This window comes from Mustela putorius, unplaced genomic scaffold (assembly GCF_011764305.1).
Source record: "Mustela putorius furo isolate JIRA1106 unplaced genomic scaffold, ASM1176430v1.1 tig00000083_pilon_pilon_pilon, whole genome shotgun sequence".
Taxonomy (NCBI): Eukaryota; Metazoa; Chordata; class Mammalia; order Carnivora; family Mustelidae; genus Mustela; species Mustela putorius.
In genome coordinates, this window is record NW_025421273.1 from 16,778,918 (window position 1) to 16,804,755 (window position 25,838).

Consider the following 25,838-nt stretch of genomic DNA (forward strand, 5'->3'; position numbering starts at 1 on the left):
AAATGGGCAAATGACTGAGCCATCAGACAAATGAGTCGGTGAGAAACAGGGAAAGAGGAACTGGAAACCTCTGTTTCCTAGGCAGGACTGACTTGGAATCTGGCTTCGGACCTCTCGTTCATTTTGCCTCGTGAGGAATCATGTTGTCCCTTCTTGGGCCTTGCCCTTCCAGCGAGGGTTGGACTCCCAGTCAACCTGGCTTTCTTCCATGGAATCCTACCAACAAGCTTCCTTGTACACCTCAAGTGACAGAGAACTCATTCCTTTGAGAAAGAAAGAGCTCAAGTCTGAATCTGATCTCCTCTGAAGCCCTAGCTTTCGGGACCTCCTCTGAGGCTGGCAGGTGCACTGTGGGAAGCTTAAAGCATACCCTCAGCTTCCCAGACCTAAATGTGAGACTTGAAACCAAAAAATTCCTAGAGAACATAGGCAGTAATTTCTCTAACATCTGCTGTAGAAACATTTTTCTAGATATGTTTCCTACAGCAAGGGGAAAAAAAAAAGCAAAATGAAGCTATTGGGACTACACCAAAAAAAAAAAAAAAAAACACTGCTTCTACACAGTGAAGATAACCATCAACAAAACAAAAAGACAATCTACAGAAGGAGAGAAGATATTTTCAAATGATATATCTGATAAGGGGTTAATATCCAAAATATATAAAGAACATATACAACTCAACATCAGAAAAACAAGCAATCTAATTTAAAAATGGACAGAGCACCTGACTATACATTTTTCCAAAGACTTATAGATGGCCAACAGACACATGAAAAGATGATCAACATCACTCATCACCAGGAAAATGCAAATCAAAACCAAGAATACTACCTTGCACCTGTCAGAATGGCCAGTATGAAAAAGACAAGAAATAAAAGGTATTGGCAAGGATGTGGATAGAAAGGAACCCCTGTGCACTGTTGGTAAATTGCAAATTTTGGAACCACTGTGGAAAACAGGGTGGAGGGTCCTCAAAAAGTTAAAAGTAGAACTACCATATGATACAACAATTGCTCTACTGGGCATTTACCCAAAGAAAACAAAAACACTAGTCCAAGGGATGGTGTACCGCTAATGCTTATCACATTATTTAAAATAGCCAAGATATGGAAGCAGCTCAAATGTCCATCGACAAATGAATGTATACAGAAGAGCAGGTGTATATATAGACAATGGAATACTACTCAGCTATAAAAAGAAGGAAATCTTGCCATTGGCAATGACATAGATGGACCTGGAGAGTATAATGCTAAACAAAATAAGTCAGAGAAAGACAAATACCATATGATTTCACTCATATGTGGAACTTATGAACCAAAACAGATAAAGAAAATAATAAAAAGAGACATGTCTAACAAACAAACAGACTCTAAAACACAGAGAACAAACTGGTGGTTGCCAGAAGGTGGGTGGGTAGGGGGTGGGGATGATGGGTACACTTATCTTCATGAGTACTGAGTAATGCACAGAATTATTAGATCATAATGGTGTACACCCAAAACTAATAGGACACTGTGGTTAATTATATTTGAATGAAAAAAGAAAAGAGAAGAGAAAATCCCAACTCTTCAGTGGAGCTGTGAACTCCTTTGTTCTTGGGCCTCTGCTATCTCTCTACCTTCATCTCCTTTCCTTGCTATCAACACTCCAGCTTTCTTTGACCCTTCCAAGTAAGTTCCTGCCTTAGGACCTTTGCACATTCTTGTCCTGATCCTCAGAGGTATGCTCCCTTCTTAGCATCTTGCCTTCAGTGCTGTCTTCTCACAGAGGACCTTCCTATTCACCCTCACTAAAGCTGCTGTTCCTTCCCTGACTCCGGTCCCTTATTCTGCTTACTCCTTCTTAGCATTTGTCGCTCAACACTGTACCATGCCCAGGATGACCTCCATCACAAAGGATTATCCAACTCCAGTGCCCGTAGTGCTGAGGTTGAGGAACCCTGTTCTAGAATTTTCTACAGGAAATCAAGTCATGGCATCATTAATTTACCATGTATTTATCACCTTGGAGAGCTTGTGAAAACCAAATTTCTATCAGACCATTTATCAGTTCTTTCTAGGACTCTGAATTTATAATTTGTGTTGTTACGGAATCCATTTAAATATGCCTCAATAAAGGGAGGGAGGCAAGAAAGGAAATTAAAATTCACCAAACCCCTTTTGTGTGCCAAGCACTGGCCCTTTCACTAAACAAGATTGGGGCTGCTAGTCTCATTTTTCAGGCAAGGAAATGTAGCTTAGAGAAGCTAGTGACTTTCTGAGGGTGTCACAGGTAGTTGGAAGGGGTGGCCTGATCAGACCCCAGGCCCATGCCTCTCTCTTAGTGCCATGTGGCAGGAATGAGTTTCTCACTCTTTCCAGTACACAAAAGAAGGAAATGAGTGAGAGCTGGTTCCGTGTTTGGTAGTGTTTGAAGATCTGCCACCAGTGGACTGATGAGACAGCCCAAGACTCCTGTAGGAACTCAGGTTTGCAGGAATCTGGCCTCAGGGCCCATGATGTGCCATCTTAGCAAACAGAGTATTTCAAACCATATGGCTCCCGAATGAAGGAACATAATGCAGAGAACTGAAGCAGGGATGGGTGCCTCTCCTGGGACCCCCCCTGCCTCTGGCCAGCCATTTCAGGAGTGTGGGAGGGACTGTGGCCCAGGGGAAGGGGTCCAAGCCTTCCTCTGACACTAACTATGCTATGTGGGGCTAATTACTTCCTCTCAGACTCTTGGTTTTCTTATCTGTAAAATGGGTACATTGATCTAACAGGGTGATATGATAGATGTGAAAGTGACTGTTGTTTCTGTTGGATTACTATTACTATGATTACCACCACCACGACTACCACTACTGGTACTATTACTCTGGAACGACCTGTTGCAGAGCAGGATTCTGAGGACCCTGTCCTCCAATCTATTACCCACAGCAGTCAAAGTGAACATTGGAAATAGAAATCAGATCCCATCAACCTCTGATCAGGCCACTCTCTGATCAGATCCCACTCTCTGACTTTTCATCCCATCCCTTCCACTCTGTTCATGCCAGTCCCACCACAAACACGTCCTAGCTCTTTCCAGAATGGCCTGAACATGGCAGCCCTCACCTCACAGGTTTGTTGAGTGCCTGACATGTGGCCAGTCTGAACTGCAATGTGCTGTTAAGTATAAAGTATACACGAATTCCAAAGACTGAGATTATAAAAGGAAAAAAAAGAAATTTAGAATACCTTATTAACACATTTTATATAATGATTCCAAGCTGAAATGATGAAGTTTTGGATATGTGGGCTGAATACAATACATTATCAAAAGTAATTTTATCAGTTCTTTTTTTACTTTTTGAGTGTGGCTACTAGAAAAATCTAAGTAACACTTTCGTGTCTTGAATGGTATTTCTATTAGGCAACACTGTTCTGGAACTTGTCAGGCAGGTTTTTGCCTTTGTTACTGCTTCTACGTGGAAGATTTTCCCTTTAGTTGTCTGTATGAGGCCACATCCTCACTTGCTTCCTGCACATTGACCCACTTCATCCTCAGGACATCTGTGATCCATTTTACATGTGGAGAAACTGACAAAAGAGAGGGTGAGAAGGCCAAGCCCACAGTGGTGGTTGTGTGGGGATATGAACCAATGGAAGGGGCTCTGAGCCAAGGTCCTTTCCCACTTCATGTAGTCTCTCTGGGGAACATCACCTTTTTTTGCTCCTTAACGGTCAACTTTTGGATGCCTAAGAACCCCCGCAAATGCTGGCCATCTTGCCTCTAATATGGTAAGCTGAGTGGAAACCCTTCAAGTACTTTTATCAGCATGAATCTTGCCTCCTTAAGATTGAATGATGTACAGTGTATGAACACAGTGGGCCACTTTTCATTTTGCAGCTTGTTTTTGACACATGATAGAAGTGAATCATGATCACGTAATTATATCCCACTTGGAAAAATGCAAATTTAAATAAGGTTAATACCATTCCCTCAGCCCCCACAAGAGTTCAGTCATTAACACTGTTAGAGAAGAAATTAAAGTGGATGTGGTGTTTCTCTCAGGTCTGTTCCCCTGACAACCCCAGCCTGCAGACTCCCAAGGCCACATGCATTTCTGGTGGGAACAGAAATGCCTCATTTTCTGTCTCAACTAATTTGAGTTTCTTGTTAAATGAGGCAATGGGGATAATGTACTTAACCCTGTGCCTGGCCCATAATGAGTGTCAGTAAATGGTATTGGTGATGATAATGCGGTGACCATGGTGCTCATGATGATGGTGATGGTGATGATGACATGGTGGGGTGATGATGGTGATGATGGTGGTGATGGCGGTGATGATGGTGATGGTGGTGATGGCAGTGATGGTGATGATGGTGATGGTGTGATGGTGATGATGATGATGGTGGTGCTGGTGACAATGGTGTGATGGTGATGATGGTGATGGTGATGACGGTGGTGATGGTGATGATGGTGTGATGATGGTGATGGTGATGTGATGGTGATAGTGATAATGGTGATGGGGTGGTGGTGGTGATGGTGGTGATGGTGATGATGATGGTGGTGATGAAGGTGAGGGGTAGTGGTGATGATGATAATTGTTAAATTGCAATACTTTGCTGAGATTTGTTGGATTCCTTATTGAGCACTAACAGAGGTGTTTGAGCCCATGTCAAAACCAGTGCCTGTGTGGGAGTGAGAGGGATAGAGAGTTTAGCATGACCTACAGACCAAGTAGGTCACTGGTGCCTTCATACATTGAAATAAGTGGATACAGGAGAAGAAGCAGATTTAGGGAGGAAATGATGATTTCTTACTGGGCGTGGTCAGTTTTTAGGAACCTATACCATGTCTATGTGGGGCTGAACTGTAGGGAAGTAGACACCTGGGTCTGAAACTTGGGAGGGAAGTGCAGGTGGAGAGAAGGAATGGGGGCACCAGAGAAGAGTGGACATGGACACTCTCTGTGGAAAGATCAGCCTGGGACAGCATCTGCAGTGAGAAATGCATGGGTCAAGGGCCGAAGCAGGGAGTGCCAATATCCATGGACAGGAAGAAGACAAGAATGTGAGAGGACAAAGGAGGGGCAGCCAGGGGGGAAAGATGGAGAAACCAGACCTGCCACTTCATGAGGAAAAAGAGAGCTTTAAGGTAAGGATCATCATGCATCTCACTGAGCAGAACAAAAAGACAATAAAGAGGCTCACATCTGCTCAGATCAGGTTTTGGTGCTGAACTATTGAATAATAATTGTTTTTTATGAGTCTTTTGAATTTTGGAATTGCAAATAAGGAGATGTGGACACGACAGGCATACAGTCGCACTATTCTGATCAGACTTCAGGGAAGGAGGGCTTTTGGTAGACGTCTCCAGCCATGTTAGGGTGAACCTCAGTCAGACCCACTGACCCCAGCACACACCCTTCCTGGGGTGGCCCATTTCCAGTGATTGTAGGCAGTGGGGCAGAAGGGCCTGGGCTATGGCACGGCCCTATCTGATCAGCCATTTCCACTGTAGACTCCCTACAGTGTTGGCTGAGCTGTCCTTGGGCCCGCATCACAGCCCAACCTCTCTCTCCACCCACCCCCTTCCTCCCTTCAGTGGGCGAGGACCCCTGATAAACATCCCTCATCTGAACTACATCTTGGCATCAGATTCTGGACAAGCTACCCTGTGACAGGTCCTGTACTTTAATGTGGCAGCTCACCTGTGCAGGAATGGCTAATGGTCATGTCTACATTACCATGTCTAAGACTGACCCCAATCTGGTCCCTTTGGCCCCCTTAGTTAACAGTAGCACCATGCTTAGAGTCTTTTCACTCTGGTCTTGCTCCAGTCTTGCTCCACATCCCACATCCAACCTGCCAAAGCGTTCAGTCCATTAAAACTTACAAATACTACCATGTTTGGAATCCACCATTTCTCATCACTTCCTCCACTGCCAGCCTGGTCCAAGGGGTCACCACCATTTGCCTGCACGATTGTAAGAACCTTCTGACTGGTTTCTCAGCTTTTACCCTTGGCTTCCTACAGGTTGTTTTAACACAGCAGTCAAGAACATCCTTTTAAGGATTTTTTTTTTTTTTTAAAGAACATCCTTTTAAAATAGAGCTTAGAAGCTGTTACTCCTCTGCCCCAAATCCCCAGAGGGTTGCCATCTCTCTCAAAGGAAAAGCCGGAAGTCCTTAAAATGGTCTGCAGAGCAACACATGACCTGGCGCTTCCTGTCTCCCATCACTAGCAGTTCAATTCCATCTCTAGCCGTTCTTCCTTTACTCACTCCCTGACTTCACTGGTCTCCTTGTTGTTCTTGCAACAGTTCAGCCATGTTCCTGCCTCAGGGCCTTTGCACTGACTTGTCCCTCTGCTTGGGGTTCTCTTCCATGCTATCTGCATGCCTCGTTCCCTCCAGTCCTTCTCATCTTTACTCAACTGTCGCCTTGCCACCAAGGCCTTCTCTAACAACCCCAGTTCAAATTCAATACCTTCCCAGAGGTGGCTCCCATCCACCTTCCCTGCTCTGATTTTCACCACAGTGCTTATCCCATCCAGGATGCTTTACTAATGACTTTTCATATTGTCTTATGTCTCCCTCCACTATAGCAAATGCTCTGCGGTGACAGGTGTTTTTGTCTCTTTTGTTTTTATTGTCTTCCCAGCACCTACAGGAATGCCTGCCACATGGTTCCATCAGTAACTATTTGAATGAATAGGTGGATTCAAGCCTTAGAAGGGCCCAACAAGGTAGGTACTATGGTTATCTTTAATTTTCAGGTGAAGCCTAGAGAGATTAAGCTGTTTGCCTGAAGCCACTCATTAGTAAGAGGTAGAATTGGTGTCTGAATTGCAGAGGCTTCTTGTTCCAGGCTTTTTACTTTGAATCAGGTTATGGGCTGAATTGTGTCATCCCCTCTTGACACTCCCTAAAAAATTCATGTTGAAGTCCTAACCTCGAGGACCTCAGAATGTGACTGTATTCAGAGATGGGGCCTATAAAGAGGGGATTAAGGAAAAATGAGGTCAGATGGGTGGGCCCTTAGCCATGATGACTGCTGTCCTCATAAGAGAAACAGGGACAACCATACGAAGACACAGGGAGAAGATGCCGTCTACAAGGCAAGGGGAGAGGCCTCAGAAGAAACCAACCCTGTCTGCACTTCGCTCTGGGGCTTTGAGCCTCTAGATCCGTGAGACGGTACATCCCTGCCCTTTAAACCTCTTGGTCTGTGCTTCCTGGTTTGGCAGCTGACAGACTCATCCAATTCAAGCTGAGTACACTGGAGTGGGGGCGGGGGGAAGGTCTGATCTGGTCCTGCCTACCTCCTGGTCCCCTTTGCTAACACCCAGCTCCCCCATAATGCCACTAGCTGCCTGGACCACTTGCCTACTTCCCATATATGCTGCTGTCTCATGTGTTTTACCCTTAGGAAAGGCTATAGGACCTGAATGTCCCAACCCCTCCACCCCTCACCGGCTTTCTCACAAAGGTGTCCACATCTGAAGCCCCGGAATCTGCATGACAAAACAGACGTAGCAGGTGTGATCAAATTAAGCACATTGGGATAGGGAGGTTATTCTGGAACATCCTATCTAAGCAGGGTGGATCTGGTATAACCACAGGGTCCTTATACAAAGGAGGCAGGAGGTCAGCACCAAGAGAAGATGCCATGCGCTGCTCTGAGGACCGAGGATGGAGCAGAAGATCTGGGGTGTGGGTGGTCTCTCAGTGGAAATAAGGCCAGCAAGCAAATCCCCTTGAGACAGAGGGAACTGTCCTTGTCCATGCAAGTGGTTTCAGACTTGGGACATCTGGAGAAGCCGAAAAGGAAACTCATGTGGCTCTCAGCCTCTGAGTTACTGGTCCTTTGTAGCAGGAGCCACAGGAAGCAAGCACAGCTCTGCCTCACCCTGACTTGTCCGGAAGAACGGTGTTCTATTCATTCCTTAAGATTCAGTGAGTGATCTCCCCTGGGTTATCAGTGTGGGTCCACAGTGCCACAAGTGGAGGAAGCCGGCAGCCACCAGAAGCCAGGAGACAGGACTGGAGCAGACTGTCTCCCAGGGCTTCTGGAGAAGCCAGCTCTGCTCCCTCCTGGATGCCCAACTTCGCTCTCCAGCATTGCAGGAGAATGCATTTCCGTCCCTTCCAGGCTCCTGTTCCTGGTCCTGCATGACAGCAGCCACAGGAAACTAAGACCCTCACACTGAGAGCCAGGCTCTCAGAGCCACGGTTGTCAGCCTCTTCGGCCAGGTTCCCAGGGACTGCTCAGGTACAGCTAGCAGGAAGACAGAAGAGCCTAGAAGCGAGGGCTTGTCACTCATTTCAGGGCCTGCGGGACCAGATTTTTCCATGTTTCTGTTGAAAATCCAGGCTTATGTGCTGACACTTTGGAGGCCCCAAATTCATTCTCAGAGCAGCATTTCCTTGGGATTGCTTTGGAGGGAAGGATCCTTTCCAGAGAGGACATAGCAGCAAATCATAGAGCATGGCCACATCTTCTCACTCAGGTTTCTGGAGATAAGCTCGCTAATTAACTCTGCCTTAGACTGGGGGAAAGAGGTAAGTAGGAAAACCAAGTGCTGGCAAAAGTGAAGGAGGGAGAACAGCAGGGAAGATGAGACTGCAGACCTGGGGAGATGTGGGTTCAAATCCTGACGGGCCGCCCGTGCACCAGGTCAAGGTCAGGCAGGCTCCCCGAAATGGAGGCGCCCTCGTCGGGGACAGGATGTCTCCTTTGTAGGGTGCTGTGAGGACCAGGGTGAATGAGGCAAAGTACCTAGTGCTGAGCAGAATGTATCCATTTAAAAAGTTCTGCTTGGTCTTTTTGAATAAGCAGAACCTGCCCGTGAACAAGGCAAGTAGCTGCCACCCATCCATTTGCCATGAAGTGTCAGACAAGGCAAGCCCCTCGTTTCCATGGCCACTGGCCCTGCACCTACAGTTGCCAGGGTAAGGAAGTAGTTTCCTGCCAACTCTGTGCCCTGCTAGCTTCTAAGGCTGTTGAACAGATCACTGCAAACCTGATGACTTGAAATAACAGAAAGGCCTTTCCTGCCAGTTCTGGAGGCCAAAGCAGAAGTCAGGGTGCAGACAGGGCTCATTTTCTTGGAGGCCCCAAGGGAGGAACTGTCCCGAGGCTCTCTTAGTTTCTGGTGTTGCTGGCAGGCCTTGGTGCTCTGTGATTGTCCCTGTGTCACTCAACTCTCTGCCTCTGTCTTCACATCACCTTCTCCTCTGTGTGTCTCCACATGCCCTCTCCTCATCTTATAAGGACACCAGTCATTGGATTTTTTGGGCCAACCCTCAATCCTGGGTGATTTCCTCTTGAGATCCTTAACTAATGACAGCTACAAAGATTAACTTCTAAACGAGGTCACATTCTGAGGTTCTGAGCAGATGCGAATCAGCGGGTGCGCACTATTCACCCCGCTACAGTAGCATGGTTCCTGCATGGCCAGCGGATGGAGGGGTGGACATCGGCAGTTAGTGTCCATATGCTGAAACCATCTACATGATCACATCTTTGACATTTCCCTGTAATCTGCCTTTACCATGATAACTTGTCTTGTTATCAAACATTCCTCCAATTACCCCACTCTGAGTGCGCCATGTCCTCCCGGTAGGACCCTGACGTCTGTTACTTAAGGCAAGTTCCCTCCAGGACAGATCCTGTGTGTGTGTATGTGTGTGTGTGTGTTTCCCTACTGTGTCTCCATGCCTGGAAGGACGCCTGCTCCAAGTACATCCTCACTATTTGTGAAACAGGTGAATGAATTATCTATCATCTATCTATCTATGTTTCTCTCTAAGATGAGAGTCCATAATTGTCTTTCCAGATTAAATCAACGTGATAGATAAGGGAGCCCTTTTCCTAGCCACTAGGCACCCGGTATGTCCCCATCAGGGGGTCTCTGGACTTCTGGAGTGTTCCAAGCAGTGACCACACCCCACGTTGCAGGGTAGACAGTGGTGTGTCTGTCCTCCCCACCAGTATGGAAACCTCCATGGAAGGTAGTTGGTGTCAGGGTTGGTGCCAGGCACAGAGCCACCACGTTGTCATTTTTTTCACACTGTAACTGAAGCGCTTTGGTGGCATCTCCTTTCCCTCAAAGATAAAGCTCTTTTATGACAGTGCCTCATTTATTAGCTGTCGTGGCCGCTGCCTCAGGGTTATGCACACAGATAAAATATGTAGCAGGAAACCGTCTGCCCTGTTTCTCTCTTTCCCTTCACCTCATTTCAACTCCCTGTCAAGCCTCCTTGAATTGGTTTGCTCATCACAGAAGCTGCCTCGGGCAAACTCCTGATGTCTTTCCTTGGAGGATGATCCTTTTTACTTAATGTTGGCGGGGGTGGGGGAGGTGGGGGGGGGGAGCAGCCTCAAACAGGGAGTCCCTCAGCGCCTTATCTATCAGCATTTTTGAGCTGCACCTTCCCAGGATGGCTCCTCCTTGGATCTACCCCTTCCGGTCCAGTTAAGATGATGTCCCGTCCCAAGAGGCAACCTCCCTTAGGTAATTTCCCTGGGGCTTAAGCTGTGCACTGTCAATGTGAATTCAAGAGAAGTTTCTAAAAGCCTGGCAATCTCATAGCGGGTGAGGCTTGGCAGCTGGGGGACCATAGCGGGGTTTGGGGAGCAGAGGGTAAGGGGCCCCCGCTGATTTGGGATTAGGGAGGGCAGGGGGACCTCCCTTTAGGGAGGCTCCCAGAAACTGAGGGAGAGCTTAGAATCTAAACCGCCAGAGACTCAGCAGGTTCTGTGATCAGAAGAAAACGTGTTCGCCCACAGTGGGAGAAAAATCAACACCATCGTAGGAGGAGCGAGGACTTGGGACAAAACCCCAGGCAAAGCTTAGTGGTTTGGGTCAGGAAAGCACCTCGGGTTTGTGGATAAGTCCAATTTCGCTTACTTGTGATGCAGACAGAAGATGTCCATTGAGTTACAACATGAACACTCATTGTTCTTCCCAGTAAAACAGCTGTTACAGAAGATGACCCAGAAAGCACCAATATCACACTATGAAGTGGAGAGCTTCCCCTCTGTGACGTGCTCTTGTCCCAGGGTCACACTGGGCTCCTTGTCAGGGAAGCAGTGCCCAGGCTCACTGCCCTCGCCCTTGTCCTGGTGGTTTGCTGTAGACTGCATTACTCGTCAGGCCCTGGCCGGTGCCTCTACCTCTGCTTTGTTCCCTCCCCTTCTATCTGCCTCCCCAATCCCCTCTTCCCACTGTACATCTGCCCCATGATGTTTATGCTTGAAACCCCTGACAGATCTCTCTGGAGCTCAGGATAAAATCATAAATCCTCAGTGCAACGCCCCGGGCTCTCTGGGTTGGCATCCAGTGCATCTCCACTTGTCCTCTGTACTTGGAGTCTTGCTCCAGGCTCTGGGCAGGGGTTCCGGGCTCCACCCAGAACCCAGAGTCTAGTTTGGCCTGTTGGGTGAGGCCTGACATTCAATGTTCACTGTGGTCCTCTAAACCGGTGACTGTAACATACTCAGCCAGGTTGAAAACCAGTGCTCTAGCCCAGCATTCTGAAATCTGACTGCACCCTGGAACCACATGGGTGTGTTAGAAAACACAGAACCTGGGTTCCTTTGACATGAACTTCTTTATCACTCTGGTGTTTTTGCTGGCTGCTCCCATCATGTGGAAGTCCCTCCTTCCCTACCTGCAGGCTACCTTCCAAATGTCAGAATGGAGGGCCTCTAGCTGGGGTTGGCAGACTGTCTACAGAAAGTCAATTAGGAAATACATGAGCATTTGTAGGCAACCACATGTACTCTCTGCCATATCCTTCTCTTTTCCTCTTTAAAATGTAAATGTTCAACTTTTTCTTTTCTTTAAAGATTTATTTATTTATTTGAGAGAGTGAGTGAGTGGTGGGGGGAGAGGGGCACAGGGAGGGAGAGAGAGAATCTCAAGCCGACTCCCCATTCAGCATGGACCCCCACTTGGGGCTCAAGCTCATGACTCTTGAGATTACGACATGAGCTAAAACCAAGAGTCGGAAGCTTAACCGACTGAGCCACCTGGGTGCTCCATACTTTCTCTTTTAAAATTTATAAGAAAACTAATTCTTTGCTCAGGGGTCATATGAAACAAGCTCTCGACCAGATTTGGCCCACATGCTGAAGTTTGCTGGACTACAGACCCTGTCACTTTTGTGAGGTAGTGAGCTCCCCATTGACTGAAGCACTCTGGTGACAGAGGGATTTCTGGCAGGAATGCACATTGTCTATGGCTTTGCTTGCCGCCCCCCCCCCCATTGCAGAGGTGTGTAGCTGTGACGGAGACTGTGCGGCCTGTAAAAATATTCATATCTGGACCTTCACAGAAAAAGTCTGCCAATCCGTGCATTAAGTAAATGAGGATATACGGGAAACAGATGAGCCAGGGAGGGTGGGGCGAAGCAAGTAAAGCAGGATGACGTGACAGCGAGTACGTGTGGCTGTGTGTGCGTGTGTGTGTGTGTGCACGTGTGCACGTGAGCGTGCAGGGCCTGTACTTGCACGCGCATACACGTGCGGGTGCTGATTTCAGTTTAAGAGGTCCAGAGAGGACCTCCAGGGCCTGATGTCTCAAGTGGGATGTCTACATCAGCCTGTAAGCCCTGCGGGAGCAGAGGTTGCCCTTCTGGTTCGCTCCCCAGCGTGCAGAGGCCTAGCCTGGGGCCTCTGGCTGACTGCCTGCAGGGGTTCCCACGTAAACACTGCCCACAGAAGGGGTGATGGGGCACCATAGGTCTGAACTCGTTTACATGTGCCCTTGTTGGTCCTCAGGTTGGTGCACTGCCCCACTGGGAGGGTGCCTCCGTCTTCCTCACCCTCCAATTACCATCACCCCATAGTGTGTGTGTCTGTGTGCACACGTGTGTGTGTGTAATGCCTGCCCCTCACTTCGCAGTGCATTCTGCCATCTCACTGTAACAGCTCGCCATCCTGAATCAGGACGGATGTGGTTCATCCATCACAGATGTGGCAGGATGTGGGACATGATGGCCCATGAAGAGTAGCAGCACAAAGGGAGAAAGAGAAATTCAGTTCTACGTGTTCTGATAGAAGCGTAGTGTTGTTTTCATCCACACAAAAACAGAAATAACCACAGCAACACCTGCCAGACAGATGTGTGTGAGTGTCAGACCTGCCCTGACACCCTTCTCAGTCCCAGCTGAGGGGGACCCCTGTCTCATGGGACACAGACACAGAGCCAGGGAAACTGAGGCCCCAGTAGAGGAGAGGACTTTCCCACTAGGGAAATGGCAAAGCTGGGGCTGGAAGCGAGTCCTGGGGAAAGTGAGGCTCAGAACACTCCAGACTCCTCATACAGCCACCGTAGAAGGTGGTGATCAGGGCCCTGGGAGTCAGATGGTGATCCCACCACAACTCCCTCCGTGCACACCACTCCCATCCCCACTGCCTTCTCTAGAGCTGTCACAAGCCTCAAATGAGTTAATAATGCACACCAAGTACTTGGCCACAGTGAGCACATATCCGGTGATCAGTATATCTCAGACATTACTATTATCATCATTATTATCATAAACACCTTCCACGCTTAATGGTCACTTCTCTGTGTGCACAGACTGCTAACTTGAGTATCCTCCATTCATCCCAAGCTAGAGCATCTGGCTCAGAGCCCCTGCAACTGTTAACTGTAGCTGTGAGGTTGCTCTGTGTTATCAGCTGCCCAACTCTGGGTAAGTCTGTTACCTAATATCCGTGGGATGGAAATGAAGGCCACCACTGCATTTCAGCAGGGAAGGGACTTTCTTTCCCCCTCCATTCCCGGCCAGGCCTTGCCCCTCCTGGGCCCCAAGCTCCCATGGGTATGATGAGAACACCCCAGCTCAGCAGTGCCGGAGAGGAAGGAGGCGTGCCTTACCTGGCCCACTGCAGAAGGAGGCGATGATGGCCAAGATGCAGATGATACTCAGGTACGGGATCCCGGGAGCGTGGTCCTGAGAGAGAGCAGGAGTGTGGGCAGGGGAGGAGGCCGCGGGGCAGAGAGGACCTGGGTTCTCACCTCCGCACCTCCTCGATCCATTTGCATGACCTGGGGCAGGTCACTTCACACACCTGAGCCCTGGTTTCAGTGTCCATAAAATGGGGATAAGGACAACCCCCACGCCCTTCTATCTGCCCGTTTTACAGATGGGAGGTGAAAGAAGATGATGCCTCCCTCGAGTTTAGCAGTGTCTGCAGCATACAGCAGGTGGTAAATAAACAAGTAACTTACACTGAGCTTTGCCTGAAGCAGGCAATATGAGAAGTTTTACAGGCATTAATCACATTTAAACATTTTTCTTAGTTAATCCCTTTTATTGTGTAAAACACCGCCTTTCTACCCCTGCTGTCCTGGTAGGTAGGAGATAACCGGTGTCACTGAGTATGCTTGGGGGTGTCAATTGTCTGGCAGGGTTGGGGTAGCTCAGTGCTGGGCATGAAAGATGTCCTAGCAGACTGGACGTCTGATCATCAGAACATGGTGTCACTAGTGATGAGACAAGGTAAGCATGTTCGGAGGTGCTAGGGCACCTGAGCCCAAACCAGAGAGATTCTGGGAGGTTAAGCTGGGATCATAAAAGGGCAAAAGGAAAAAAGTTCCAGGAGAGAGTTCTACCTGAGCAACGGCACAGAGACACAGGAGAGAACAGCACAGGGGTGAGCAGCAAATGTTCAGAGTGGAGGGTGATGGGTTGAGAAGGGGGACAGCAGCCCTTCCATGGTGAAGTCCATTGGCTCTTGCTGAAGGAGGACCTAGGATTGAGGGAGGATTGTAGGCTCTTGTACACTGTATGGCTCACTGTTGCACTAAGTTATCCATCATCCAGGCATCCATCCATCCATTCATCCATCGTCCATTCATCCATTTACCCATTGATCCATCCAACATACACCCATCCATCCATCATCTATTCATACATTCATTCTTCCATCCATCATCCATCACCTATCCATCCATCCACCCAATGACCCATTATCCATCCATCCAACATCTATTCATACATTCACTCATCCATCCATGATCCACCATCTATCCATCCATCCATCCATCTATTCATTTATTTGGCAAACTGTTCTTAGTTCCTCCTGGGTACCATGCACTGGACTGGGAGGTAGGAATACAGAAATGATACAGGCATGGCCCCTGTTCCCACAACTGTATAAGAAAAGAGAGAGGAGTCAATAGGGAAAGGCAATCCTGTATGAGAAGTGATACTGCAGGGTTGCCCCTGGGGTTCCTGGGAACACAGAGGGTGCCTCACTGAGTCATGGGGTAGGGGAAGGCTTCCTGGAGGAAGAGGTATCTAAGAGATACCCAGAGCTTCTTGAGTTTGGAAAGCAGAGAATCCAGTTGATCAGAGGAGGGCCCCAGGGAGAGGAAAGGACAGGCTCTTTGGAGGCTGCCAGAGAATGGGGCTGGGGAGCAGAGAAGGGGGGACAGAGGCAGACAAGGTCTGCCAAGCAGGAAAGAGCTCTGAAACCTTGAGAAGTGAGGCCTAGGGGGGGCCCACTTGCTCTAGACAGCTCTTCCAAAGCTCTGTCACAGCTGCAGAAAGACAACATTCAGAATATCACCCAACTGGTGAAGGACCCAGCTCGATCAGTCCGAGGGGCCTGCAAGGGCACCGTGTGCAGGACAACCCTGGTCGGACATTTGGGAGGGAGGGGTCACTGCCAGCACATCACCACACACACCCCCCCTGGAAGACGTTTCTGCCTCCTGCCTGGTAAGAGCACCCAGCAGCACCTCCTTTCTGAAGGATGAGTTGCTGTTCATCAGGTGCCACCACGCTAATATTGCTTTCTTTTTTAAAAGATTTTATTTATTTATTTGACAGAAATCACAAGTAGGCAGAGAGGCAGGCATAGAGAGAGGGGGAGGCAGGGTCCTTGCTGAGCAGAGAGCCCGATGCCGGGCTCTATCCCAGGACCCTGGGATCATGACCTGAGCCAAAGGCAGAGGCTTTAACCCACTGAGCCACCCAGGAACCCCTAATAATGCCTTTTTTAAGAGGTTTGTGGGACATGGAGGCAAATGATTGACACGTGTGACTTTTCACTCAGGGATTCGTTTTTGGAAAATGCCAAAATTCATTGACCACCACGACCTTGCCTCGTGTTTCCCATGGTGCTGAGCCAGACTCCAGGCACCAAGAAGGTACTCTGTCCTTGCAAGCTGTACTGACCGTGCAGGGTGGTGGGAGGGGCATGGAAGGAAACCCCAAGATTGTGGAATCTCATCCCAGCTCTGCCATTTACTAGCTGGGGAACCTTGAGCAGCTTCATGCCTCAGTTGCCTATCTCCATTAAGGGGAAAAATACCACTTTCACCAGTGGCGTTTCCCCAAATCTACATTCCCCTAGCACTTGTCATGTTCAGGTGCCCTTCCAAGTACTGTAGGCACATTTTCTCATTTAATTCTCCTAAGACCCCTGGGAACAGGGACAACTGTCTCATTTTAGGGATGGGGGCCTGAGGAGCAGAGACCCTGCTGGGACCTAGCCCCAGAGCACCCAAGCAGGAAGCCAGCTCCATGCTGACCTCCCTCAGGGTATGACAGGCATATCCTCTCACCTGCAATGTCAGCGTGATGGTGAGGATCCCAAAGAAGAGGGCCATCAGCCCAAAGCCACCCATGAGAAGGGGTCTCCGTCCCAGGCGCTCGATGACCAAGCCCTAGGTCAGGATGAGAGAGATGGTTATTACTTCATTTCTAGCAGCAGGAGAAGGGGAACTTGGTGCTGGGAACCAGCAGTGGAGTCATGGTAAAGGACATATTTGACCTTCAAATAGCCCAGTCACTTTCTCCATGGGCATAGCCAAAGAACAAAAGGTTTTTATGAGAAAGGGAGGGAGAAGAAGTCACCATCCTTGAGTACTTGCCACATGTTCAGATACTTACCTCTCCTTGTTATGAAAGGGTGAGCTTATCTGTAAAAGGAACCCAATGGACATGATTGCTGTAGCCCTTCGCCTGTTCCTTGGAGCCTGCCTGCCACAAAAAGCAAGGTCACTCTACTCCTAATACCTCTGTGCTGTCGACTCTCTAGGGGCACACTCCCAAGGCAGGGGCCCAGGGCTGGGAGTGGGCAGACAAGGTTCAGGCGTTTTCCGCTCTGCCTGTGCCTGGGTGGGTCAGTTTCACTCTGGGGATGTGACAGCAGGAAGCTCCTGTGACTCAGCTCCTGAAGCCATGTCCCCTGGCCCAGCTTCCCAAAGCTGTAAGACTGTCACTAACCTCTACCTGGCTGGCCTCTGGGTCTACCTCTCAATGAGGCCAAGGTGGGGCTCTTCATTGACCTCCTTCAAATGCCAATGACCCTGAAAAATAGCAATCTGGCTAAGTTTCTGAGACAGGCAGACTTGGGTTTATATCCTGGGTTAACCACTTTCCAGATGGGTGAGCTTGGGCAAATGACTTCCCCTCCCAGAGCCTCAGGGCTTTTATCTGTGAAAGGCAGTCCAAAATAGCCTCCCACAAGGCTGTCTGGAAGGGGTGGGTGGTTCAATAAGAGACTGCATTCAAAACACTTAATGAGTTTTCTGATTATGCCAAAGAACTTTCCTCTTCTTTCCTCCCCCATCCCAGTGCACAGAAAGAAAACCTCGAGAATCAGAGAGGTGAAGTATCTCACTGACCATCACACAGCCGGAAGAGAGAGACAGAGACAGAGATGGGTGGGGGAGGGGAGAAAACTTGAACGCAGAGCATCTGAATAAAAAAGCACAGCTTTTCTCCACTGGGCGATCAGGCAAGGCTTCCTGAAGGAGGCAACAGTAGCAGGAGCTTGTCAGATGGAGGGACCAGTGGAAACAAAGGCCCTGGTCAAATAAGCCATCTGGTCTGGATAAGGAAAGGGAGCGACACTGCGGAGGGCCAGGAAGCTGGAGCAGGTGCTCCTCCAGTCTGCCAGCTTCACATGATGGTTCAAAAGCCGAAGCATTAAACCGAACAGCCACAATCCTGCCTCAAAGCCTGAAGGAGTCTTGCTGCAGGAAACCTAGGGCCCTCATCCTTTCCCTCTTCCCTCATCCCTGCTCTGAGGAGGGCAGGGTTACCCCCTCTGGTTGAGCTCTCCTGGAGCTGGCATGGGCCGTTGCTCCACATGGCAAAGTGCACACCGAGAGATGAGCGGGCACAGCTCTAGGCCAGCGGAGTATCCACATGTCGGCCACGGGGTGCTGCCTGGGTACCTTGGTGGAAACACCAAGGGAACTGGGGGGCTCTGGTGTGGAAAGTCAGAGCGGAAACCACGCTTGGCTGATGGCCAGATGACCATCTGCAAGTGCCCCAGGAAGCCTTTCCCTCTGCAGCCTAGGAGGGCAGGGCAGACTCAAACAGCTAAACTTTGGCCTCCCTTGACCCCTGACCTGACAGAGCAGAGCACAGGTGGCATCCAGAGACGCATGGACCTGAAATGGGCAGACCTGGGTTTGAGTCCTGGCTCTGCGCCCAGGACAGGTGATTCTGCTTCTGTGAACCTCAGTTCCTCACCTGGCAAATGGAAACAGACTGTCTTGGCAGAGCAGCTATGAGATCAGAGGCCAAGAACTCACAGTACTGGAAGCAGACTTGTGAGCAACAGAGCTTCCAACAAATGGCAGAAGAGGGAGGTATCATTCATTCGTTCATTCATTTGAAAGAGAGAGCACAATTGGGAAGAGGGGCAGAGGGCCAGAATCCTCTAGCAGCCCCCCAGCTGAGTATGGAGCCCAGCATGGGGCTCAATCCCAGGACCCTGAGATCATGACCTGAGCTGAAATCAAGAGTTGGATGCTTAACTGACTGAGCAACCCAGCTACCCCAGAATATGGGGTCAAGGGTTGGCCTGGGTCTATCCCAGTTCCTGCCCCTAAATGGCTGTGTGGCTTTGAGTCATTCAGGTGCCCTTCCATGTCTTCCTTGCTCTCTTCCAACTACGCTGGGTTGGGGTGGATGACACCCATCTGCCCAGTGCCTGTATGGGCCAGAGACTGTACTAAATATTTATCATGCATCCGTTTACTTAATCCCCACGGCAACTTTATTAAGGAGGACCAATTAGTTGTCTGATTTGATAGGTAAAGAAAATGAGTCACAGAGGTTTTGGGAATTTGTCTAAGGTCATGTGGCTGGTAGGAGGTGGAGTTGGGATCATCTACAAAGTCTTTTCTGGTTCCTGAGACATTAAAATTTTCTGAACTGGAAAGAGAGAAAGCCACCACTTTATAATAGTCCCCTGTCCCACCCAGACTCATGGCACCTTATTCCTGACCATGTCCTCCCCTGAAGGATGGGAGCCTCATCTTGGTTTCTCAGAATCTAGAAGAGCACATATTGAGTGTTGAGCCAACATGTTGGTTGATATTGAGCCAATGAATGCTGACTGACTGGAGGGTTATCTTTGTGAGGTAGGTGTGAGAGTTCACACACTGCAAAGCAGGATGATGAAGATGGTATGGTCACTCAGTGGGAAGCCAGGCCCACTGAGACCCATGAAGGCAGCAAAGATCAGCAATTACTGAGAAAGTTCTAAAGAGAAAGATGGGCCAATATCTAAGTTATCTCTCCCCCTCAAACCCTCATGACTTGGGTCCCATCAAAGGGAAGGCCCAGATAGGGACTTTGGAGCAACAGCAACATGCACAGGGGCAACAGGTCCCTGGGTGGGGGTGTTGGAGTGGGGGATGGGGAAGGTCAGGGACACCCAGGATTAGAGGTTCTGGGGTTTGCCAAAAGTCACACAAAGCTACTAAGAGATAAGGAAGCAGAACACATGCTCTCACACACTGCAGGGATGGCTGAAGACGTATACACACTCTTGGATTCAGTCATTTGCCTTTGGATATTTATCCTAGGAAAACAGATATTTGGTGGAAGATTTATGGACAAAGATCTTCAAATGTAGGGTAATTTATACTAGTGAGGAAACAGAAACCATCCAGAAGTCCACCAATGATTGAATTTTTCAATAAATACTGGAATATCCAGATGACAATAACCTAGGAATTCACATATTTTAAAAGAATTTTATTATGAGTTCTGGGGAGTATATGTGCTATGATGAGTGTTGTAAAATGTGTAAGCCTGATGATTCACAGTCCTGTACCCCTGGGGAAAATCATGCATTATATGTTAATAAAAATAATTAAAAAAAAAAGAATTTTAAAGAACAGAAAAATCCTCAGGTTATGATTTTAAGGGAAAAGAGCAGGACCTAAAACTCTATCTCCCATATCCTCATGGACACAGTTTGGTAAATTATGATTCTGTTGAACTAACCTACCCTGGAAAAATGTATGCAAAAATAGCTTATAATGGCTTACTCTGTTTGGGGAAATATGTGACTATTCTTTTAGTTGTTATTTTTTGATCTTTTCCAAATTTTCCCCAATAAGCTTTGTTTTAATTAAAAAGAAAGTCTAAAGCATAGACTTAGGTAAAGCATTTGAGATGCAATTCCCTGAGTCAAAAATCATTAATCTTCTCCTGTCCCTGGGGGTTTCCAACACCCACACATGGAAAACTTCACTGTGTGAAATGTCTTTGCTACAGTCTCAGGATGGCACCATTCCCCACAGTGGAACTGGCACTCAAGACAAAGGTGGCTCACAGCTGGAATGTGTGGCAGCTTTGTCTCCTTGGGTTCCAGTGCCCGGTGACAGAGCACCAAAATGATGAGAGAAATTACCATGATGAGCATCATAGCCACTGTAAGACGCCAAGCACTTAAGTTGCCACCCTGAGATGAACACGTGCTGCATTGTTACATCAAGATTAACGTGTACTTGTTGCTGACTTTGGTGTTTTGAGTGTTTTTTCTTTTTTTCTTTTGGTTTGTTTTAGTTTCTTCAAAGGCACCACAACAATTCCAGTGTCAGCAAGTGTGTCCCAGATATAAACTTATTGACACCTACTGTCTTACACCATGAGGCCAACATCCAAGAGTTTTGGGGCTGGCATGGGGATCTGGCTATTTAGTTTCCCTAAAGTCTCCTGATGAATCAGTAGCTCAAGCCAAGACAGAGCTGGAAACACTGTCCCTGATTTGGGAACAGTCTCTGAAGATGTGTAGGAAGACATCAAAGAAAGAGCTGTGAGAAAGAAAGAGATGAAAACAACTCTGTCCATCCTAGTGGGAAATCCAATCAGTCCTCAGGGCTCCTTTCTTCATCTCTGCCTCTTTTAAATCGTTTTAAAGGGCAGCCTGTCCAAAGGGATTAGGGTAAACATGGTCTTTCCACTCAGCATTAAAATCATTAGTGAAAACATTAACTCAAGATGAACAGTGACCTCTGAAGGTTATGTGAGGTCAGCTGGAGATGGAGTATCAGACTCTAAGAAATCCTTTCTGGGGTCTCCTGGGCCACAGGGTTATTCAGCCAGTTGGCAGTCATGTACCCAGCACCTATTGCCCACCCCACAGTGCTAGGATTGCTGAAGGAATAATAGAGAGAAGGTCTTTTGTTGTTGTTAGTATTTAAAAATAAATTTTACTGACTTAGATTAAATTCTTGGGTAGATTCAATAAAATGTACTGATTTTAACTGTACAATTTGGTATGTTTGAACAAACTTATACACCCATAAATGCATAACCACATCAAGATACAGAACATTTCTATCACACCAAAGTTCCCTATGCCCCTCTCCCTAGCTGCAGGCAACCACTGATGTGCTTTCCATTACTCTAGATTAGATTAGGCTCGATTAGGTTAGAATTCTATATTGGTGATTGCTATACTTTTTTTTTTTAATAAAATTTATTTATCTATTTGAAAGAGAGGGAGAGAGCGAGAGAGAGAGCGAGAGCAAGTGAGCAAGTACATATATGGGCAGAGGGAGAGGGAGAGAGAATCCTAAGCAGACTCCATGCTGAGTGTGGAGCACCACTCACATGGAGCACCACTCACTCAGGACTCAATCCCACAACCCTGAGATCATGACCTGGGATCAGGACCTGAGTCAAAATGAAGAGTCAGACATCTCACCAACTGCACCACCCAGGGACCGTGGTGATTGCTACACTTTTGAGATTCATCCCTGTTGTATACACCATTCTTTGTTAGTGCTGAGTAGTATTCCACTGAATGGATATACCACATTGTGTTTCTCCATTCACTAGTTGATGGACGTCTGGCCTGTTTCAGTTTGAGCTCTTATGACTAAAGCTGTTGTAAACATTGGGGTCCAAGTCTCTTTGTGTAGTTATATGTTTTGCTTTCTCTTGAGTAAATACTGATGAGAAGAATGTGTGGATTGTACGGATAAAATTTTCTATAAGAAACTGCCAAACTGTTTTCCAAAGGGTTGTACCATTTCAGATTCCCACCAGCCATGTATAAAAGTTCCAGTGGCTCCACATTTTCATCAACACTGGGTATTATTAGCTATTTTGGTTTTAATCATCCTTAAGGTGAACAGTTGTATCTCACTGAGGGTTTTAGTTTTCTTTCTTTATTTATTTTTAAATTTTTTTATTTTTTTTTTAAAGAATGAGCAGGAGGAAGAGCAGAGGGAGAGGGAGAAGCAGACTTTCCGCTGAGCAGGGAGCCAGACATGGGGCTCAATTCCAGGGCCCTGAGATCATGACCTGAGCCAAAGTCAGAGGCTTAATAGACTGAGCCACCCAGGTGCCCTGAGGGTTTTAGTTTTAATTTCCTTGCTGCCTTATGGTGTCGAGACAGCATCACCTGTTTAATGATGCTTCTGATATCTTCTTTTGTACCGTGTCTGCCCAAGTCTTTTGTTCATTTTTCTAAGTGGGCTCCTGGTCCTGTTTCTGTTGTATTCTAAGAGTCCTTAATATCTCCAGGATTCAAGCTTGTGTTAAGCTGGGTACTTTGTGGATTATCCAGTCTGGCCTGCCTTTCCATTTCCTTCACAAGCTCTTCTATGTAGCCACAGTTTTTAATTTTGATGAAATCCAATTAATCAATTTTTTAAAAAGGGTCCATTCTTTTTCTGTCCCATCTAAGAAATCTCTGCATACCCCAGGGTTGCAAAGACTTCCTCCTATGTTCCCTTCTAGAAGTTTTATAATTTTATCTTCTATGGTTCAGTCCATGGTCCATTTTGAGTTAATTTGTATGTGGCATGAGGTAAGGGTTCTTTTGTTTTTTTTTCCATGTGAGTATGAAGTTTTTATGGTACTTATGGTAAGACTAAGTTTCCCCATTGAATTTCTTTGGCATCTTTTGTATTTCTGGATTCGATTCTGTTCTGTTGGTCTGCACAGCAGTCCTTATGCCAACACAATGCTATCTTGATTACTATTCAGTGAACATTCTATAGCACTTACTATGTACCAGGTATGGTTCTAGAAGCTGTACATATAATAACACTTTAACCTCATAACACCTCTATGAGTATGTAGCAGCTCAGAGAGTTTAACAGCCTGCCCAAGGTCACACAGTGGCAGGGCCAGATGCTCTTAACTCCCGCCCTATACTGCCGTTCCTCACTGGCACATAAAGACATTGCAAAAAGATAAATGCAGTCTCCCATGGCCTTCCTTCTTCATATGAGGCTCTGGCATAGGGACAGTGAGATGGAGGAGACAGGAGTCCTTGCCCTTGGTGAATCTAATGGTTTGAATTGTCCTCCCCCCCAAAAAGATATGTTGAAGTCCTGACCACTGCTACCTTAGAATGTGACTTTATTTAGCAATAGGGTCTTTACAGAGGTACTCAAATTTAGTGAGGACATTAGGATGGGCCCTAATCCCATGGGACTGGTGCCCTTATAAAAAGAAGAAATTTGGATACAGACAGGCACACAGGGGGAATGCCATGTGAGGATGAAGGCAGGGGTCAGGGTGGTGGTCTCCAAGCTGAGGAACACCACAGATCACCAGCCAAGCACCAGATGCTCCAGGAGAGATCTGGAACAGATTCTCTCTCACAGCCTCAGGAGGAATCTGCCCTCTGATGCCTGGATCTCAGACTTTTGGCCTCCAGAATGGTGAGACAATAAATATCTGTTGTCTGCACCCCTCTGTCTGGGGTACTTTGGTTTGCAGCTTTGGCAAACCAACATGGGGAGGTCATGTCCAATGCAGAGCAGAGCTTGGCATGTTGTTTAATGATGAAACACATGAAGAAAGATGGAAAGGATGAAGGGAAGGAAAATTGGATCTAAAATGTCATTTATTTCAGGAGTGACTCAAAGCTGACTTAATGTGCATTTATAGTATTTATAGACATTACTTTGTATGAATTTTATAGGCCAATCTCTGTCTCTATTGTAATTCTTTGCATACATCTCAGTATAAAGTGTGTGAAATAACTACTCTGTGCTTGGCAGAATTCCTGATATCTGGGGGACTGCAGAGCCCTCTAACAGTTTATTCCTCAACAAGATCCTAAGGGATGCCCTGTTCTTCCTGCCCCATTCCAGGGGGTCCTTTCCCTTTCTGTTCTTCCCATAAAGTCAGCCTCTACATGGCTTGATGTGCTCCTTCTGAGAACAGGGCTGGCTGTTGGGCTCCAGAAGGAGGAAAGGCTGTTGGTGGGGGCTTGGAAGCCCTCAGAACATGCCACCTGGCCGCTCCCAGGCAAGGGGTGAGGATCCCAGAACAGGCAGAGCACTCTGTCCTGGTTTCAGATGCACCTTTCCTGGGTCTTATTCAAACAGCTGTGTACTGGGTGCTTGTGATGGGTTGGCACTTAGCCTAGAGGCACAACATAAAGACCAGGGACTGAAGGGGTATAGGGTGACAACTACCACAGCCATTTCTTGAAACCTACTGTGCCTCTCCCACATACACACACACAACACTGGGGAACAATGTCTCCTAAACTGGGGCCTGAACCCAAGTATCCCAAATGGCTGTCCTCGATTATAACGATTTGGGGGTGGTGGGGTCTCTGAGGAGCCCTTGCCACACCAGCCATTCTTGAGTCTTCAGGCAGAAGTCTTCCATGCACAGTGCCTGGAGAGACAAATCTGACTTGTCTATGCCTTCCTGGATGAGACTAATTGAAAAGCAAAGGAGGAGTGCCTGGAACACCAGGCCTCCTTTGAAGTTTCTTGGCAGAAAGTGGCCAGATTCTTATGCTGCTCAAGGTTCATGTAGGGAGTCAATGATGGAGTTTTGAAGGAAGACAGGCACCTGTGGTGGTCACGTACTTCATGGACTCCTTGCCTCCTTGCCCTTATCACACACTGCCCTGTATATTACTGTCCTAACCATGAAGGTTACACTTTCCTCCTGGCTTTGTGCTTACGCCTGATGTATTGATACCATCCCAATAACAGTGGAGACAAAGCTTGGCTTAAGGCCTTTCACCGCTAGAGCACCTCGTTCCCAGGCCTCTCCTTTCTCTTACTCAGGTGTCTGGAGTCAACTTTTCATTTGCTGTCTCAGGGTTTGTGGGCCACACCCAACAGAAAGGAACGGGAATGGTTTCTTCACTGCGGACTCGGCGCTCTCGGCAGAGAAGAGAAAGCAAAGGCAGGCTGCGTGAGAAGGAATGTCAAGTTTCAGTATCGCTAGTACTTCTGTTTTAAGTCTGCAAGTGTTAATTTTTGCTTTCACAAATCTCTGTCTGGAAAAAAAAAATCTCTGAAAAACAGAGACCTTGGAAAGCTGTGGGTATATGCAAGTTAATGGAGTTTTAAGGTCTGTTCGGAAGATAGGGTCCCAGAAATAATTTTGTACTTGGAACAGGCTGATTAAATTGAAAGCTAAAAATAATCCATTGAAACAAACTTTGTTCAGAAATTTCTATTTAACAGATGAATGTGTGAGGGGCGCCTGGGTTGCTCAGTTGGTAGGGCATGAGACACCTGATTTCAGGGTCGTGAGCTCAAGCCCATGTTAGGCACAATGCCTACTTAAAAAAAAAAAAAAAAAAAAAAAAAGATAAATGTGTG

The 25,838-nt window shown here is 47.5% G+C and overlaps 1 protein-coding gene across 7 annotated transcripts in view; it reads right to left on the minus strand.

The window, feature by feature from the left end:
- Positions 1–25,838, minus strand: part of SLC2A9 (solute carrier family 2 member 9) — a 231,412-nt gene that overhangs the window by 25,769 nt on the left and 179,805 nt on the right. For all 7 annotated transcript variants that reach the window (XM_013044754.2, XM_013044751.2, XM_013044752.2 and 4 more), the window contains 2 exons: positions 16,557–16,658; positions 13,860–13,935 (listed from right to left, as the gene is read on the minus strand). In XM_013044754.2, the coding sequence (XP_012900208.1) occupies positions 13,860–13,935; positions 16,557–16,658 (178 nt within the window). The remainder of the gene's footprint in view (positions 1–13,859; positions 13,936–16,556; positions 16,659–25,838) is intronic.